This window comes from Mus caroli, chromosome 7, assembly GCF_900094665.2.
Source record: "Mus caroli chromosome 7, CAROLI_EIJ_v1.1, whole genome shotgun sequence".
Lineage (NCBI taxonomy): Eukaryota > Metazoa > Chordata > Mammalia > Rodentia > Muridae > Mus > Mus caroli.
The window spans coordinates 68,849,563-68,869,855 of NC_034576.1; the positions used below are offsets into that span (position 1 = coordinate 68,849,563).

The 20,293-nt window shown below is 45.8% G+C and overlaps 1 protein-coding gene and 2 pseudogenes across 1 annotated transcript in view; 1 reads left to right on the top strand and 2 right to left on the bottom strand.

Annotated features, from left to right (window-relative positions):
• Positions 1 to 1,442: 1,442 nt before the first annotated feature.
• Positions 1,443 to 20,293, top strand: part of Chsy1 (chondroitin sulfate synthase 1) — a 66,184-nt gene continuing 47,333 nt past the window's right edge. Inside the window, exons 1-2 of the mRNA XM_021167524.2 lie at positions 1,443 to 2,205; positions 17,189 to 17,684. Coding sequence (XP_021023183.1) covers positions 1,889 to 2,205; positions 17,189 to 17,684 — 813 coding nt within the window. The 5' untranslated portion in view covers positions 1,443 to 1,888. The remainder of the gene's footprint in view (positions 2,206 to 17,188; positions 17,685 to 20,293) is intronic.
• On the bottom strand, positions 11,178 to 11,276 carry LOC115031703 (annotated as a pseudogene).
• LOC110297322 lies at positions 18,855 to 19,619 on the bottom strand (annotated as a pseudogene).

The following is a 20,293-nucleotide window of genomic DNA, read 5'->3' on the forward strand; positions in this document are numbered from 1 at the left end:
GCCCACCCACCCACCCCACCCCACTGGAAGCACTCTTGTTTTCTGTTGTTGTTGTTGTTAATATTTATTTTATGCATGAGTACACAGTCGCTGTCTTCAGATACACCAGAAGAGGGCATCGGATCCCATTGCAAATGGTCGTGAGCCCCCATGTGGTTGCTGGGAATTGAACCTCTGGAAGTCAGTGCTGAGCCATCTCTCCAGCCCCATTTTCTATCTTTGTTTGTTTGTTTGTTTGTTTGATTAAATGAGAACTTCTTAGGCTCTGGGACCGTAGTTCAGAGGATAGAGTACTGGCCCAGTGTATCAGAGGTCCAGTGGCTGATCCCTGGCACCAGGGATGGTAGCACACAGGCCTGGAATTCAGGTGACTCCAGTTCCATAAGCAAGAGGATCTGGACTTCAAAGCGATCTGCAGCTTCAGCTAGCACCTGGGCTCTATTAGAGCAGGTCCAAGTGGCTACTTTGCGATTATAATCCTAAAACATTGGTGACTAAGAAATAAAATTGCTATTTACAAACATTTGTCGTGTGGGCACCCAAGTTGAAGGGCTTTCGTTTTTAACAAAATGTGTAAAAGTTAAGACAGAGCAAATATAGGGAAACTGGTATCCAACTTAAAAATCCATTCAGCGAGCCTAACTTACTTGGAGACCTCCAGAATAGTAAGAGATCCTGTTTCAAAAAACTAGGTGTATGGCTCCCGAGAACCCACACCACGTACACAATCCATATCCGTTTTATAAATCTACTCTTAAAAATACTGACAGACTTAGGTGAGGGGGGTACTAACCAGCTCTCTGCTCACTGGGACTAAATACAGGTATTTATCATCTAGTGGTAACTCACCCACCCATCTCTTCAATATCCATTAAAAAACTAATATGCCGGGCTTGGTGCCGCTCGCCTTTAAGCCCAGCGCTCGAGAGGCAGAGGCAGAGAGTTCGAGGCCAGCCCTAGCTACTTAGCGGAATTCACGTTTCGCTCCCCAGCCCGCAAATCCCCTAGCGTTCCTAGGTGAACTGTGGCCGTGTGTGGCTCCAGCCCCGCCTGCAGCGTACAAAGCTGCAGTGTGGATGCCGCTGTCCTGGCCACCGAGTCGGGAGGTCGGCCCGGGGAGGGAAGGGCGTGGCGGCTCTCGGGGCATCTGGGGAGCCGGTCAACTTGTCCACGTGCGGTGCGGGACCGCCGGCTCCCAATGCTGGCGACGGGGGCGTGGCCGTGGGTACCGGGCAGTGGGGGCTGGAGGGACGCCCGCCCCGCTGTCGTCGATGCTACCCCACACCCCTCCTGCCTGGCCGCAGACTGCGGGGCGGGTGCTTTTTTTTTTTTTTTTTGGTTAAACTTTGGCCACGTGAACTGCCCCCCATTCACTTTTGCGCCAATCACGAGGCGCGGACGGATCCCGAGAGGGGCCACGGCACGCCGCCGGCGGGCCGCTTCTTAACGCGCGGTGCGTGACGTGAGGGGCTCCTTTGCAATGGCGCGCTAAGCCGGAGGATGTGCAGCTGCAGAGGCGGCGCAGGGCACCAAGAGGGCGGGCGCAGCGCGAGCCGAGCCGAGCCAGCCGGGGGACACGAGCCGCGGGAGCCGCTGTCGCCTCGCGCCGGAGTCGCCGGCCGCGCGCGCGGGACATGGTCCCCTCTTAAAGGCGCAGGCCGCGGCGGTGCGGGCGGGCGCGCGGAACAAAGCGTCGGCGCGGGGCCTGCGGGCGGCTCGGGAGCCGCGATGGGCGCGGCGGGCCCGCGGCGGCCGCGGCGCTGCCCGGGCCGGGCCTGGCGGCGCTAGGGCGGGCTGGCCTCCGCGGGCGGGGGCGGTGGGCTGAGGGCGCGCGGAGCCTGCGGCGGGGACAGCGGGACAGCGGCCCGGCGGGCGGAGGGGCGCGGGCATGGCCGCGCGCGGCCGGCGCGCCTGGCTCAGCATGCTGCTCGGGCTCGTGCTGGGCTTCGTGCTGGCCTCGCGGCTCGTCCTGCCCCGCGCCTCGGAGCTGAAGCGAGTGGGCCCGCGGCGGCGCCCCAGTCCCGAGGGATGCCGGCCAGGGCAGGAGGCGTCGCAGCCCGGCGGGGCGCGGGGCGATGCGCGCGGGGCGCAGCTCTGGCCGCAGGGCTCGGCCGCGGAGGGCGTCCCGCGCGACAGGAACTTTCTCTTCGTGGGAGTCATGACAGCCCAGAAATACCTGCAGACCCGCGCCGTGGCCGCCTACAGGTGAGCCCCCTTTTCGTGGATGCCATCGCCTGCATCCGGCATCCTGGCGGGCGGGCGGGCGGGCGGGCGGGCGGGCGGGCGGCGTTACGGGTTCCCCGGAGGCTTCTCTGGTAGCTGCCAGCGGCTCAGCGCAAAGGCAGCAGGACTTAGGATGGTGAGCATCTCTCAAGGGCAAGGCTTTGGGATTAGTTGAGTACGCTGGCCTCAGTGTGTGTGCCTCTCAACCTCATCTCCAGGGAGACACGTAAGCTTTCTGTGTTCAGGACTTCTTTGTTAAAAGGAACGAGTCTCCCCCATAAGGTGGTGGCGAAATTCAATGTTGTACCTGCGATAGTGGAGGCAGAGGTATAATTTGAGTCTCTAAAATAGGCACTTTGTCATTTCGAAGGGAGAGCCCGCCTAAATTAACCTAGCTAGGGCTCCTCCGTACAGTAGTTTAAGATTCTCACTTTTGGTGAGCGTTTCCACTCTGCCTTTGAGCAAGCACTCTGGTTTGTTAAGTAGAGAAAAAGAACCTTGAGGAAAAACAGTTTGTGTGATCGATTCAGTCATTGCAAGACTGCAGCCTGGTGTTCCCCAGCACAGTCACCAAGGCGTATGCGTGGTAGGAAGTAACTGGGCCCTAGTAGGCTAAAGGAGTCGGTAGAAGTGGCAGCGATCATGTTCAGGATTAACAAAGGGATTAGCCAAAGCTGCCTTTAGAAAGGAGATGGTTTTGGAGTGGAGGGCATGGTTAGAACTGTATTTGCATTGGAGTGAATCTGAAATACAAGAGGGGTAGACCCAGGTGAAGGAAGGGACTCGTGGAAACTTTTGTGTGTGTGAAGTACAGAAACCTTTACTGTACGGGTGAAGTCTGGCGTTCTTCCAGGCAGAGACTCAGTGGCAGGAATGGTTTCAGAGCACGGATGTTCTGGGGCTGAGCTTTGTGAGCAGGGCTATACTAGTTGATGTTTGTTTTACATTTTTAACCCGTGCTTTTATAACTTTGGCTTTTGAAACCAGTTTCTGGTCTAAGTTTTCAGGCAGCAGATGGTATAAGAAAACAAGCATGGCTGGACCTCTCCTTTCTCTTAAGTCAAGTGAGGGATTGAGGAAAGAGGAGTTAAAGCGTTTAAAGGTTGACCACCATTCCTGCTGCTAATGACCAGAGGCTGCGTCGTGCTAAGGACAGTACTGAGTGGCCAGAGGCCACAGGTGGCAGGCTGTATGTGTGGACTAGCAGAGTAGTTTGAGAGCAAGTAGGCTATAGTTCTCTCCCAGATATTCTTTGACTTAATATCTTTGTCAAAAATTGAGGAGCGGATGTGGTGGCACCAGTCTTTAACCCCAGCACTTAGGAGGCAGAGCAGGTGGATCTCTGTGACTTCCAAGCCAGCCTGGTCTACATAGAGTTCCAGGTCAGATAGGACTAATACTGAGACCCTTCTCAAAAACAAAAACAAAAAAACAAAAAACAAAAAACTAAAAAATAAAAAAAGAGAGAAAAGGACCCTTCCCTCCAGGTGGTTGAGTAGGTAAACATGATTGTTATGAAATCTGACAACCTGAGTTTGGTCCTCAGAAAGATCTCACAGGGTAGGAGAGAGCTGACTCTCCCAAATTGTCCTTTTGACTTTCACACCTCCGCCATGAGGTACATTTGCACCACCACACAACATACACACAATAGATACTTGTAAATAAAATAAATGCCCTTTCAGCAATAAGGTTAACTTGAGGAAAAGGCCACTAAATTGTGTTGTGGTTTTGAAAATAAATCCATGACATTACGGTTTAGTGACAGATGACATGAAATCACAACTCTGGGGACAATTGCCAGAGTAGTTTGTTCAGCTAGATGATATGACCACCCCTCCGCGTACATTTTCATTCTTATAAAATCAGTATACACAAGTCACTAGGGATTGTGCCAGTGATACCAAGAAGTGTACATGTGTAGTGTACACTAGTTTTATAGCTGACCATGGTTTCCCAAAGCTCATCTTGCCAAGTTAAGTGAGTGTCATCCTTTTGGTCTCTTTTCTTTATTGTTAAGATTTTTCTCATTGTTTTCTTTTAGGCAGTGGGGGCATACTCTTTATCTGTGATCCGAAGAAAGCAGAGCACTTGAGAGCCGCTCCCTGCTGCTCAGGGTCCCTGCCTCTCAGCTGCTCAGCCCTGTAGTTAGATTGGCTAGCCTTAGGGAAAATTCAAGGGAGGCCTGAGTCGGGAGAGGGAGGTAGTGAGGTGGTTATTATTACAGTGATCTGGGTTCTACAGCCTGGCCTAGAAGTCCACACGGAGCGCCCATGTACAGTACTGTGTGAATGTAGTTTGATTCTTGAGTCTTGTAGCATAAAAAGTGGAGCCTGAGTTTGTGTGCCACCCACCACACCTGGCTCATTCTTCATCATATGAGAAACTCTGGGCCTTCAAGAGATAGAGGCAGGCACAAGAGATAGAGGCAGGCAGGTTAGAAGTTCAAGGCCCGGGGGCTGGTGAGATGGCTCAGCAGTTAAGAGCACTGACTGCTCTTCCGGAGGTCCTGAGTTCAAATCCCAGCAACCACATGGTGGCTCACAAACATCTGTAATGAGATCCGAAGACAGCTACAGTGTACTTACATATAATAAATAAATAAATAAAATTAAAAAAAATAAGTTAAAAAAAAAAAGAAGTTCAAGGCCCCCTGCTCCATGAGACTTGGTCTTCAGATAAACAAAACCTCCTTCAGTTTGTTGTCCTCATCTCTTCCTCCCACTCCGATTTAATAAAACAATTGTTTGCCTTATAGGTGAAGGAGATGCCAGCACTTCTAGTAAGAGGGCATTGTGGTATAAGATTGATAAAGTCAGAATTTATGCTTTGGGACTAGAATCTAGCAACCTTTTCCTTCCAGGGACTGAGATCAAGGAGGGAGCCAAGAGGCCCTTGAAAAATCCAGGAAGGTACGCTTATCTGGACTAAAGTTACTGTAGTGTAATGCTTTACTGGTAGAACAACTCCATTTCTCTATGCTCTGCCTTTGTAGCCCTGCTGTGCACTTGAAGTGCACCGAGAGACAGCTGACCAGTGGTAGCTAGAAGGAGACACAGAACAGTTCTAAAAGTACGTGGGATGGAACTCACCAGAGTAGAGACCAACCAGCTGGAGCCAACTTTTGTAGATCTGTGTAGCTTCTAGGCTCACAGGCGTGATCCTGGCTCATTCAGACGTTTAAGTGCACTTAGGTACAGGTCAGCCCTTTGTAAAGCAGGTGACCCACATGGCTGTTGTGGATCTAAAACCCGAGTCTGAAGGCACAGCAAGTCAGATGTCTGTTCTGCTAGTTGTATAAAAGGGACTGGCTCTAAAAAGGGGTTGGGCCAGTGATGGGAGAAAACAGAACAGGGGTGGGCAGGGTGGTGTCCTGTCTGTATTAGCTGGTTGTGAAGGCTTTAGAGAAAGGGGCATTTGTACCCCCCGGGTCAGATAGTGAAAGACTGGTTGTGTGACTGTCACTGATAAACATATTGACAAAGGGAAAGCTTGATGCAGAGAGGCAGAAGCCAAGTTGGAAGGATCCCCAAGAAGACCATAAAAGAAGGAACTGGGTCTGACTGTTCAGACTCATGGAATTACATTCTGAGTGAGTGGAAAAGCCACTTGAAGCTTTGAGCAGAAAGGGAAATGGGTAGCTGAGACTCTATAAATAAGGAAAATAATTTGTGTCGGCTCATTTGCAAAGTTATTTGTCTATTATGTATTTTTACTTTAAAATATCATGATTCACATGTAGTAATTTGGTGTGTTAATTATCAACAGATTGATTGGGTCTGAAGTTACTAACTGTAGTTCAGATTTTCTTGATTTTTTTCTTAGTTTTTAAAATTTTATAGAGTCTAAATAGTCAAATAATCTAACCTGCCATTTCCATTATTATTATTATTGTTATTATCATTATGTGTATGACTGCTTGCCTGCATGTATGTCTGTGTAAGTGCGTGCCTGTATCCAAGGGGACCAGAAGACAGCCTCAGATCCTTGAGACTGGAGTTAGAGATGGTTGTGAACTACCATGCAGGTGCTGGGAACCAAGCCAAGGTCTTCAGGAAGAGCAGCCAGTGAGTGCACACCTCTTGTTGTTGTTTTGTTTCCTGAGATTCACTCTAGTCCAAGCTGGCCTTGAATTCTTAGCGATCCTCCTGCCTCTCACCCTCCTGAGTGCTGGTACTGCAAGCAGAAGCCACTACTTCCTGTTCCTGATTTTAGATTTCCCTCTTTAAAGTCAAAAAGGTCTTGTCTTCAAAAGGTACTGTCCTGTGAAACTTCTTTTGAGCATGCTGGATAAATAACTATCACTGGACAACACCCTCTACCCTTTTGAGTTTTCAGATGAGACAGGGTTTCATTAAGTTGTCTAAGCTGGCCTTAAACTTGCCTTAACTTCCAGGTAGCTAGGATTACAGCCTTTGTCATCACCAGTCGGGGGTGGGGGGGATAGGAGGGGTGGAGGAGTAGAGTTAAGGAGGGGATTTTTTTCAAAGGAAGTATTTCTTTTTCTGCTTTGAGAAGAAGACAGCCCCAGCCACATCAGGTGGCTCATAGCTGCTCCAGCCTCCAAGGCATCAGTGCTCAGACAGTTTACAGTTTTAGGAAAAGAAATCTTGTTAAGTAGCTGAGCATGACCTTCAGGTTGGTATTCTCCTGCCTCAGACTCTTGCATCCTGAGGACACAGACCTGTTTGCTGGCATACCCGCTCTTTTTTCCTCATCTGTTTTTAATGCTCAGAACACTGAACTTTAGTTGGAGATAATAGCCCAATTAGTAAAGTAGCTTGCAAGGTGCAAGGACCTGAGTTCTAGGATGAGACCCAGGTATGGAGTGGGGACGGCAAGATCCCCGGGGCTTACTGGACAGCCAACTTAGCCTGTTTCAAGAAGTGGACAGCTTTCATAAAGATGATGCCTGAAACTATTTTCAGTTTTGTACAACACACACACACACACACATATACACTGAAAAAACATTGAGCTATCCTACTAACACCTCACAGTTATTTGGATCTTACTGCCCCTGGCGTGAAGATGGGTGACAGTTTTTGTTGTTGCTTTTTTCTTTTCTTTGCTATTGACTTCCCCTGAAGATGTGATTGGCTGCCGGTTTCTGTCCAGGAATCCAGGAATGATTAGCATTAGTGTGTGGAGGGGTGTGGGAAGAAAAGGTGAGAACAGGACTCTTAGGATAGCTTTTATCAGTTAATGACCCTTCCTAATGCTTTGAAAGAAGGCAGGCTGTTCCTCTTGTCAGCCTTAATGAGCTTCTCCATAACATACCAGTAATTTCCTTATTTCTTGAGCTAAGTAAACTTGAAACAGGTCAGTTCTCTTCCTTGCAGTTCATTTTAGCAAATATTTGGAAGGTGTTTACATGTAAAAATACAAATAACCAACTTTTAAGTGTGCTTTGGAGCACAACTTAATTTCAAGTTATGAATTGCATGTAGAAAGAGACTGGTGAAAGATGTGGTCTGGAAATGAGTGTGATTTTTATCTGTCTGTGAGAGTCGGAAGGTCTGTGATGTCAGTCCCCGTGAGATTGGTGTGGTTGCCTGCAGGACTCAGACATTTTCGCTGTTGGTTATTGAAGGATTACTTACTGGGCTGTAGCCCTACAGGGCCTAGTTTAGATGAAGAGCTGAGGACTATTGAGTGACAAGGGATCACAGGGTGTGAGCAGAAGTGTGCAGAAGGAAGGGCATCGAGCAAGGGCAGGCTGACCGCACTCCTACTCATTCTCCTCTTCTGAGCCTTGAAGAACGAGTAGGAGTTTTAGAGACAGCGACAATTTCAGGTTTTCTAAGTCATGACATAGCAGGAAATGGTAGTGGTGGGTGATGAGAAAGGAGAGCTGTGAGCTATTGGAAAGTGACAGCAGGAACACCAAGGGCCTGTGAGGGAAGGCACCTGTGTGCTATAGAAACTGATGGCATGGCCAGCCAATGTGTGGTTGTGTGGTTGTGTGGTTGTGTGTGTGTGTGTGTGTGTGTGTGTGTGTGTGTGTGACAGAGAGAGAGGACACAGCCAGAGGCATCTGGAAAAGTCCAGAGCAGAGATGAAAAGTAGACTGAGCACAGACTGGCCAGGGCTGTCTGAGATAACAGAGAATAACAGCAGGGATAGAGAACAGGGAACCTAGAGAGAAGCAGGAGTGGAGAAGCTGGAGGGCTGGGCACAGGGAGAATAGTGGGGGTTATGCCGAAACTGAGTAGCTCTGCATGGAAACCCAGGAGCTGGGGGGGATTTAGCTACGGAGGAGGTGAAAGGGCTAGGTGTGTTAATAGGCACCACAGGTATTCACTCGTTTTGGTAGAGGGGTAGGTCTGGTGGGTGCTGGCTTATATCTGACCACCAGAAATCCTCCTACAGCCCATTAGTCTGTATAGTTAATAGGTGGAGCCCATTTCTGAATATTTGGATTGCCTTTTGGAGTCTGGGGAATTGGAGTTTCCTCTGGGACATCACATGCACCAGACTCAGGAACCCGAGTTGTGTAGAACTGTCCGTGGTATCTCAGCGTGAGAGTGATTGATGGGTTCTATGATTGGAAGCGGGGCTGATGGTCCTGCTACTTGGAGGCTGGTTGTATTAAGCTTTGTTGAGTTTGTTTCCGATGGCAATGTCTACACGTAAGTGTGCAGGATCTGTGATAGTAAGCAAGATCTCACAGGAGGGGTTGAGTCAAGGGTTTTGGCTTAAGAATTAAACCCAGTCACAATCTAAAGGAGTTTTTCTGTTGCCAAGCCAGGCAGACAAAGGGCAGGTGGAAGTGGATGATGGAGTGTGTGCGAGGCTGCCCTCCTTATCTGAGAGGACTGTTTCCTGGGTCTTATCTTCGCTCCGGTCCTCACTGTGAAATAAAAGGAGATAACCAAGAACAAGTGCCAGTGACAAGGCTGGCCCGGGAGGCCGCAGAGGGCCACCTGTTTGTCCACTTGGCTGGTACTCATGAGCTGCCTGTCCTTGCTGGCCCTGAGTTTCCTGTGGTAATGATACTTCAGAGTCCTCCACCTGGTAAGAGTGAGAGGCTGTAGAGCAGCCTGTGATTGCTGAGTGAAGGGGGGCTGGTGGCAGCTGGTGAACAGGCTGATTCCAGGTCGCACCTCACAGCACAGGACGCCAAGGCACAAGAGAAGCCTGGGATGCTTCTGCTGTTTGCATCACTTCTTTATTGACTTGTTTGTTTGTTTGTTTGGTCTAAGAATTGAAAACTTACATTTTGTGTGTATATACTATATACTCATCCCACCCCCAGCAAACAAACAAACAAACCAACCAACCAAGCAAAGACACTTATTTGGGCCTAATAAGAACTGTAGCTCAGGAAAATACAAGAACTTTTAGTATACAGCAGCAGTACAGAAGGTGTTCAGAGAGCTCTGTGGTACTCACCTGGAGACTGGAAGAAAGCCACGACACATCTTCTCTCATTTATAGTCTGCGTTTTAATTCTTAGGCTTCAAGAAAAGAGCTGTATTATGGTCTCCTGGTGTTGTTCTTACTGCTGGTTGTGAAGCTGGGCTCAGCAGGCTGCCTTCTAATACTTGGGAATGCCTTCTGGACTACTTGTCCAGACCATTGTCGAAGTGGGAGGGTATAAGAAAAGGGCTTCCCTCCCCCCTTTTAGAATAATAAAGCCCAACTGGGTATCTTCCTGCCTCAGTCTCCCAAGTGCTTGGACGGTAAAGCAAACATACACTTTTATACTTGCTTTCCCAGTAAGTCTGTTTAAAGATCAGCAGTAAAGAGCATAATTTAACCTTTTAAAATAATTTCTCCACTGTTCTCTATTCTATTTTTCACCTATTCCTGTAACAGCTTGAGATTACTCATGTCTTAGGCACAGTGAGTCAGTTGACTTGAGAGGAAACCATATATACCCAGAAACCACAAACCCATAGGGATGCCAAGGACTGTTAAAGTAGGGTTCCTATACTGAGAGAAAAACAGCCCTTGTCAGTTAGTGACTGAGTCCTCCCAGGTCCCTGTCTACTCTGACTGACTGGACAACAGCAGCTTCCTTCTGTACAGCACTTTGTGAGAGGATGGGTTGAGACCGCCTCTCCTCAGACTGCTTCCCACAGGGTGCTTTTACCCACCTTCCCTGAGTGGGCCCGGAGGAGGCTGTTCTCCTAGGACCTCGTGTCTGAGGTAGCTCTTACACAGAACCTTGAACTAGGACCGTTTTGTGACTTCTCCTTTTGCCTCCTGGACAGCTTATAGCTGAAAGTGTGGGCCGATGTTAGCACACACAGGTAACACTGCGATCTCAGGTCTGAACACAGGAGCTTGCTCAAGCAGAAGGTACCTTCTGAGCGTGCTGAAGCTTGGCCGTTCGCCCTGGCAGAGCACAGGGCAGAGCGCCCTTCATTCGTCAAGATTCCCCTTCCCGCTTTGGTCTGGGCCACCCCTCGCCGTCCTCTCGGGGATTAGTCTTCTGCTCAGTTTTCTCCCTATGCATGCATTTTGGCTACATGATCCTAAATCCTTTCCCCAACAGAAAGGATTATGTTCACTCAACTCCTAGTGTCCATCCGTCAGTTCTACAAGCATTCTGTCTTCCTGCTTAGACTCCAGCCACTCAGCCACAGGCCTGAGAAGCTGTATCCTCGGTGATTAGAGCTTTCAAGCTTAGCATGCTGTAACCAGCAGGCGACATGTGTAAGACTGGTTTGTGGAATAGAAAGTCTTCCTGCCTTTCTACTTAGGAAAATTAGCGTAACTATTAAAATGTAGAAACTGTAAAAGGAGGAACTTGATCTCATGCCACTTTTCTTTGATTTGCCTGTTGGATAAGATTATTACAAAATAAACTGCTCTGTTGTCTGTTTTTTGTTGTTACATAAAGCTTCCCCTGGGGAATTCCCCCCCCCTTGGTAAATATATCTATCATAGAAAATGTAGAAAATACAAAGAAAATTAAATGTTTTAATTTAAAAAATTTTTTTAAAAAAAATATGGAACACTTCACAAATGTGCATGTCATCCTTGCGCAAGGGCCATGCTAATCTTCTCTGGAGCATTTCAGTTTGTGCTGCCGAAATGAGCACTCAAAATTTTTTTATCCTAAAATTTTTAATTTTTGAGATTATAATTACATTTACCCCTCCAAACCTTCCCACGTACCCCTCCCATCTCTTTCAAATTCATAACCTCTTTTTTCTTTGTTTTGTGTGTGTGTGTGTTCCTAAATACATAAATACCTGTTCAGTCTTTATAATGTTACTTGTATGTATATGGTTTTAAGACTGCTCATTTGCTATTGGTTAACTAGTTGGCGTGCTCTTCCCTGGGGAATGCAGTTACCCCTGCTCTCAGCAGTCCTCAGTTGCCTGCCATTCTTTGTCCCCTCAACCCCGTTCTCCACCCCCCCCTCCATGTTAGCATGCCTATTGTTGTCCTTGTTCAGGGCATACTTAGGTAGCCATGTTGGTAAGACTTCATTTTAGGTGTGTGTGTGTGTGTTACCTTGCATGTATGTTTGTGTGCCACATGCATGCCTAGTGCCCAAAGAAGCAGAGTGACAATGCTCTTTATGGTTGAGCCACCTCTCAAGCTCCTAAATGAGTATTTTCAAATTCCCCACCTAGAAACAACCACAATGAATACTTTGGGGTAGAACTGTGCATTACTTTTGAATATTTAGTAAGCCAAGATATCTATATATAGTCTTCCCTGCATTAAGTTGTGAGGGGTAGGGCAGAGTCCAGGCTCTTGAACTTGCTAGGCATACACTGTATATCACTTGTTACATTCTTAGCCCCTTTTGCCTGCTCTGTAAACGTAGCCACATGTTATGGCTGCTTACCCAGGACAGTGTCTGTATTGTAGATGTAGTTTTTCTTACAATGATATTGACTAGAACCTGCCAGCTGTCCAGCTGCATTTCTTAGTGTGGTTTAATCTGTACAGCAGATAGCATTTAGAAACTTGGGGAAATAGATTTCCTTGGCACTCTCACATTTCAGCTGTCTTATCTGGGCTGTAGAGAGAGTTGGGTATCAGACCATTGAAAATTGAGCTTTCTGGCAAGGACCTTTGCAAATGTTCTGTCATTTCCATTGAGAGCCCCAGGCAGCAAATGTGTTGCTGGCCAAGTAGACATTTGGTTATGAAAATCACAGAACTTGACCTGTTTTGATCACAGAAGAAGGGCAAGCTTGCTTGTTCAGCAATGTTGCCTTCAGTTTGAAATTATGAATATGTTCCCTTCTTCCTCCTCCCACAGAATTGAGTTATGTTCCAAAATGAATTCACTTTGTGGAACCCTAATTAAGAAGATCACAATTTCTTAAGATTGGAGGGTTTGCAAGGAATTCATAATGAGAAGATTTTCCTCAAACCACCCTTCAATTAGAATAGAAAAGACAACAAGAGGCTTGCCCTAGGTTACCTAAAAAGGACTGGATAATAATTGGGTGGGGTTACCAAAAACGCAGAGGAGCTTTTAAGGAAGGTTTGAGGTTAGATTGTCTGTTTTAAAATTAATTGCTTTCTCTTCTTAGACAAATTACAGCATTTCAAGTCACAGTTGGGACATTAATTGCATCTATGACAGCTATGTTAGCAGAGCTTTCTTCCTGCTTGCATTCTGCCTGGGGCACTGGCAAACAGCACAGGCAGAAATGAATTCTGATCTTCAGGCAGATAGGAAGAGCCTAGTGTTTTGAGTAAAAATACTTAAAATTTAAACTCTTATTAGAATTCTACCCAAAAACAGTGTCTGAAATTGAGAGTTAAACAAAATTCAAATACAGTACATGGCTTGAGGGTTAGGTTTTTAGGCAGAAATGTGTGAGACTTTCCTTCCACACAAGCATCGCTACAGTGCACACACTTCCTGTCTCTTACTTCTTTCCCTACCTAATTTGCAAGCCTCTGCCTTCTCTAATAGTAAGTCAGACTGAGGCAGCGCTGGACTGGAGTCAGGGCTCGCTCACCCTAGCAGTGCACTTCCAGAGCCCGTGCACTGTAGACCGTTCTGTAATAGGTTGTTTCTTTGAAGACAGGAATTGCCTTAGCTGCTCCTTCTCCCCACCAGCATCCTCTTGTTCCAGTATTTTTGTGATTTTGGGGTTGGTTGCTGTAGTGTTACTTAGAACTTGCTCTGTTTTAGTAATCACATGTAAGTGTAGAAACATAATGACTTCTTTATACTGATAGGCAATAAGTTGTCCATCCTCACCTTTAAAATCCCTTCCTAAGATGGTAGACATTATTTAGCTTAAACTTACATTTCAGGAGCACCACAAGTTATAGTATATTTCAACTCATGGAGCCTCTGACTTTCCCTCTGAACAATTGTTTTCTTTTTGTGCTTTGAGTAACTTGGTTTTCTTCATGTAGAAATTGTAGAAAGTATGGCTGGGCTGGTGGACAGTTCTGTGAAGCTCATCTGGAAGTGATTTTTGTCCCTTGGCAAACATAACACACAGCATCTGTAAAGTCACCTGCTGTATAGGAGGGGACAGTTCTCATTCCACGTGTTCACTGACCTCTGTTGTGTGCCAAGAATTGAGATTATTTACATTGTCAAAGAATTATTGTGACTGAAAGAAAACAAGAAAGCCCAATCATTACTGGACAGCAGAATTAGGGCTCCTTGGCTTAAAAGGGTGGGGTACACTGGCTTCCTGTGGTTAGAGGAGTGTTGGGAAGTGTTTTCTCCTGCAGTTATGACCACATCAGAGAGTTAGTTACCTATAGGTTGTCATAATTCTGTATGTTGTAGCTATTTGCCAAAGGATTTGTCCCTTTATAGCAGAGTTTGTTTCTCCTTACATTAACAGTTCATCTCTCCTTTATTTACTTTACCTTTTTGCTCTATTTTGCTTTTTGAAAGAGAGTCTTACCATGTTGCCTACCCAAGCTGATCTCAAACTCAGGTTGTCCTGTTCTATCTCTGCCCCCTGTGTAACTGGGACTATAGCTCTGTGCTACCATGCACACACACACACACACACACACACATATCTCACAGACTTATGTGCATATGTGATTCTCTCCATATATATGTGTATATGTACATGAATATATGCATGCATGCATCATATGTGCTGGTGTTCTCAGAGACTGGAAAAAGATTCCTTGAAACTGGAGTTATAAGCAGTAGTAAGTTGCCTTATGTGGGTACTGGGTCCCCAACCCTCATCCTCTGCAAGATAGCAAATGTGTTTACTACAGAGCCATTTCTCCAGCTCGCTTTTTTTTTTTTTTTTAATTTAAAAGAGCACATCATTTGTTGAAATGATGTACAGTACCTGGTATAGAATCTGTAATGTGATAAAAGTTTTCTGTGTCATTTGTTTCATGGCTCTTTCCTAAAGAGCCGCCTGGCACAGAGTCCACAAATCTGTTTAAACTAGTCCACAGGCGTTGGGAGAACATTAATTGCAGCGCTGTCGGACCCTTTCTAAGATGTACTTCTCCAGACTCTGACAGCTTTGAAATAGGTGTAGTTTCTAGTTGTTGATTGGCTTACAGTTGGCAGTATTTGCTGTTGGTAAATAAAACACTGACACACTTCATATTTAATACTTTAGATATGAGAAAATAGGATATATTCAGTCCTTGGACTTTCTGAGAGGAATCTGATAAAATGTTTTATGCAATTGAGTATTTCTTCAATGTGAACAGGTAATTTGGTTATTTTTATTCCTTATATTTTGGTTAGGAAGATAAATGAAAAGTAGTTTTGTTTTTGAAGTATCTCATTTAAAGTTATCAACAATAACTTTAGAACTTCAGTTTCACAAGATGGAGACTGTAGCGCTGATGGTGGCAACAGCCACGTGGCACTGAGTGCTGAGCACTGTGACTTGCTCTAGAGGTGGTTTGGAGGGGAACTCCTGTGTTAGGTTTGGCTACAGTTAAGTTTGGTTGGAAGATCAGTGTGTGGCACTTCCATGTCTCCTGTACTGTAGGGGAGAGTGAAGTTATGTCTGCCATGCCACCAGCTCCTCCAATTGCAGTCTCCCTACTTTTGTACTTCAGGGTTCCCCTAAGTAGCCCAGTTGACCCAGCCTCAGTCTCCTGAGCACTGAGATTACACACCTACCTGTACACTATACCTGCCTTAGAATACCTTTAAAGATACTTTTCTCCTAGACCTCTCCATTAAAGATTTTTGTAGATTTGGCTGGTCCAAGTTATATTTTCACTGTAGAAATACAGTTGTACTGGTAAGTAAATTAAAATGTATGAATGACTGTCACTTGGAACCTGTGTGTATGGGGCAGTGTATGGTGCATGGGTAGGGGACAGACAGAGACAGTAAGACTGGGAATTGAACCTCTGACCTTGCACTCTACCATTAGCCTGTATCTACAATTCATGACTTTATTTTCTTCTTCCTGCCCACATTTGGCTGGGTCTCACTATGTAGCCTTGACTGACCTAGCACTCAAAGATCTACCTGCTTCTGCCTCCGTAGTACTGGGATTAAAGGTGTGCACCACCATGTTGGGCCTTGATTTTCTTAATATTAAATTTACTACAAATTGAGCATCTCTAATGTGGGAATTAAAGGTTTATTATATGTAAGTACACACTGCAACTGTCTTCAGACACACCAGAAGAGGGCATCAGATCTCATTACGGATGGTTGTGAGCCATCATGTGGTTGCTGGGATTTGAACTCAGGACCTTCAGAAGAGCAATCTGTGCTCTTAACCGCTGAGCCAACACTCTAGCCCCCTAATGTGGGAATTAAAGTGCTCTGAAATAGGAGACTTTTTGAGCGCAGTGTTCAGTTCTACCAGTGACAGACAGGTTCAGAGCATTTGGATTTTTGGATTGGGGCACTTGACTGGTATATCCACATTTTCTAAAATGTAAAAATACTTAAAGGATATTCAGCCTGTATTTTATTTGTTGTCATTTTTATATTGGAAGTAATCCATATAAATGAATGATTGTAGCTAAATTACTTAAGTTCTTAGCAGTAGCCTGAAGCAAAGGAAAGGACATTATGATGGCTTTAAATTAGTTGTTCTCAACTGGATACTTTGTTTCCATTTAGTTGGTCACTGATCTTTCCTCTGTTTGGCTTGAACCAGCTCCTTTTATACCTCAGACCTTTACCTAGGGCTTATTTCAATTCAGTTCAATTCACTGACTGGGAATTTCGGAGTACGCCTGCCTTTTCTCCTACTGTGATCACTTTGGTACCTCCCATGGCATAGCATAGAAGATGACTCTGCTTGGCTCTGACTCTAGTTCTGCTGAGTTTTCCTGTCTCTCCAGTAGCACTTTGCCGTGCTGTGCGCCCTGCTTTGGCTGTAGCATCCTGGGCACTTACCCTGCCTTAGGGAAGCATCCTTGTTCAGGACCTCCTTTGCCTGTGTGCTCCTTCTGAGAGCATCCACACGTGGCCATCCCGACAATGTCTGTCTCTGACAGCTCATGACTCCCAGCTGTGTTTTGCTTCACCATTGCAGCTCTCTTGCTTGTTGCTCCAGGAACTTTGCAACAGGCTTTGTTGACTGGAAAATTTGATCTTGTCATTTATTTCTTTTTTACATTTTATTTACTTTGTGGGAGTGTGTGGGCGTGTGCATGCCCTGGTGCAGATGCAGAAGTGCTTGGAGGAGTCAGTTCTCAATTTCAACCACGTGTCCTCTGGGGACCAAACTCAGTTTGGTGATGAGGCTTGGCAGTTTGTTCCTTCACCTGCGTAGCCATCTTACAGAGCTGAGGGCTTGTCAGTAGGAGTTGATGAAATCCAAAAGTTGACTACCTAGATCTTGCTGAGTCAGTTTGGTTTTCAGCTGTAAGTAGAACTTAAGGATATCTTACCCTCCCTTCAGTTGGGTTCTTATGAAAATTAATCTGGAGTTAGTGGAGTCTCCATTAAAGGAGGCAAGCAGACCAAATTTAAGCAGTCACATAATGATTCAAAATAAGCAGATACATGCATTTCTGAAAATAATTGTTCTCTAATCTGTATTTATTTTCATTACAGAACATGGTCCAAGACAATTCCTGGGAAGGTGGAATTCTTCTCTAGTGAGGGTTCAGATACATCTATACCCATTCCAATAGTGCCCCTGCGGGGTGTGGATGACTCCTACCCACCCCAGAAGAAGTCTTTCATGATGCTCAAGTACATGCACGATCACTACCTGGACAAGTACGAGTGGTTTATGAGGGCAGACGATGACGTTTACATCAAGGGAGATCGCCTGGAGAGTTTCCTGAGGAGTTTGAATAGCAGCGAGCCCCTCTTCCTCGGGCAGACAGGACTGGGCACCACAGAAGAAATGGGGAAGCTGGCCCTTGAGCCTGGAGAGAACTTCTGCATGGGCGGACCTGGTGTGATTCTGAGCCGGGAAGTGCTTCGGAGAATGGCACCACACATTGGCAAGTGTCTCCGGGAAATGTACACCACCCATGAGGATGTAGAGGTGGGAAGATGTGTCCGGAGATTCGCAGGCGTGCAGTGTGTCTGGTCATATGAGGTAAGAGCAGAATTCTTTATGTGGGAAAAACTATCAATTTTGCCTTTTGAGCTCTGAGTTAATCATAGGAAACTAGCAATACCAGCCTCTTCAGGGTTAGCACTGGTATAAGTTATTGGTACATGTTTTAGCCTTAGTTTTTCATTTTTAGAATTCTCATTATCCAGATTCCCCCTGACCTTTTAGACTCCTGGGCCTTTAGAGTATGCCTCTGGACTTCTGATGTCTTTTAAAATAAATAACAGCACTTGGGGCTTGAAGGAAACATAGGGTTTACTGATGGTCACTGTGACCTTTTCCCGTGAAACCCAGAATCATCTGATTTCTGTTGATTCCACAGGACCTCTGCAAGAGCATAGGCTACTTCCTTGTTTTCCATCTCCCAAAGGCTCCCACTTTCATCTGGTCAAGATGACCTACACAGATCAGAAACTTACGTGTTTTGAACTTATAAAATGGTCAGTGATGAGAAAAAGCCAGGAGCTGTGTTCGGGAGCTAGGGTTGCAGCACCTAGTGGTATGGCGTGTGCTTAGCATCCCCAGGGCATCTCTAGCACTAAAGAGAAATGATTGTTAGAAACCTTGACTTTTGACTTGTAAGTCTATGATATAGTTGTCCCTTTCACACTAGGTAGCAGGCAGGTCTGAGTGAACACAGGAAAGCTTTAAGGAAGTCTGCTTGCTCTTTAATAAGAGAGCATGAGTTCATTTGGGGCTTTTCTGTTCTATTGGCACATGTGTGCCTCTTGCCTGTAATTTCAGGATTAAATAATGGTAGCATGAAATGGATTGTTGTGTTTAGTTTAGTCAGCTATTTGTGGTTGTGAAGAGCAGAGGAACTGCTAGGCCCTTTGCCCAAAGCAAGAGCTTGCCCTCCTGCGTGAGCCCTTGGCTCTGTCTTAAAGGAAGAAGCATGCTCTTGCCCTTGCTTGCCTCCCCTGAACTACAGCTTGCTTTTAAATATCTTACAATTACTTTGTTTCTTCTGCTTAAATTTTTAGGGAAACATCAGTTTTAAGTGTACAGGAGTGGGTCTTCATGCAATTTGTTTTTAAATTGGGCAGTGTTTTATTTTCCTTTACAATCTAATAACTACTTGATGACTGCACATGGGGTAAGTCTGCTCGGTAGTTCAGAGAGCTCCCAGTGGTCATGTTTTCTTGACAGTCTTCAGTAGTGAGGTAGTGAGTGGAATGACCTGTGTGACGTCACTGTCAAACCAGCAAGGCTGCAGTTATGAACCCCATCGTTCTTAGGATGGTTGGTAACTTGGGCAGACTTTCCCCAAATTACCTGCCTCCTCGTGTCACAAGCCCAACTTGCTCACGTTCACTTCAGTAACTGGGCCTTTGGTGATCACACCCAGCTTTGTATATAATGGGGATGATGGATTCTTTTTCACACCGAGAATAGGCAGGCAAAAGGTAGCTTTCAGCTCAGGGTGTGTGACATGGGCTCTTTTGAAACATAGACCCATTGGCCTAATGAACCTTTCATATTTAGGTGGTTTTCTTGTCAAACCATCACCAACAAAGCATTCTCTTGCATGCCTTCTGTTTTCTTTTTCCTGTTCAAATAACTTCCAATACTTTGGGTACAGGGACCTCCCATTTTCCCGCCTTTTCTTTCCGTTTCTGCTTAATCATGTTGGAAAGTACTTTTGCTCTCTACTACCCCTCTCTGTCCAGCAGATAGGCAGGGACTGCTCCCTGTGGAGTCTTCTCACCATCCTCCTGCTTGGTGTTTCTCTTTTCCTGCATCTTAATAGTCTTTTTCATTTGTATTTTCTCAGCATGGTATTTATGGTAGAGTTCAGCCTTCAGGCCAGTCTTCTTTGAACACTCATGGGCCTCCCAACCTTCTATCTTTCTCATGGTAGTCCAAACGGTATCCATATCGTTTGCCGTGCAATTCAATATGTTCATTTTGTGGCATGATGACAGCTTCGGAGCAGCCATCCGTGACCGCCCGGGTTCCAAAAATCTCTTAATTTCTGGTGTCAGTGGTCCACGAGCCTGCTTCATTCCCTTCATGTAATTTTTAAATTCTAAGTTAACAAAGGTGCATTTTAAATTCTAAGTATGATCTGAGGGAGCCCTTTAATCTCCATGAGCCTTGCTGTCTCTGCCTGCCTCCATTATCTGGTGGTTGTTCACTAGGCCAGGGGAGATCTCTTTTGTCATGAAATTTTGCAGTGAAGAAAGCTGTCTAAGTTATTTTTCTATTTTTGTGAAGAGATACCATGACCAAGGCAGTTTATAACAGAAAGCATTTAATGGGGCACTTGATGACAGTTTCAGAGGGTGAATTCATGGACAAAAGGCTGGGAACACACAGACATGGTTCTGGAGCAGTAGCTGAGAGCATCCTGCACAGGCAATGTGCAGACAGAGAAAAACTGGGCCTGTCATGGTCTTTTGAAACCTCATAGCTGACCCCCAGTGCCATTTCTCCTCCAACAAGGCCACATTTTCTAGTCTTTCCCAAATAGCTGCATTAACTAGCAACCAAGCGATCAAACTTGGCCTATAGGGGGCCATTCTTTTTTTTTTTTTTTTTTTTTTTTTTTTTTTTTTTTTTTTTTTTTTTTTTTTTTTTTTTTTTTTTTT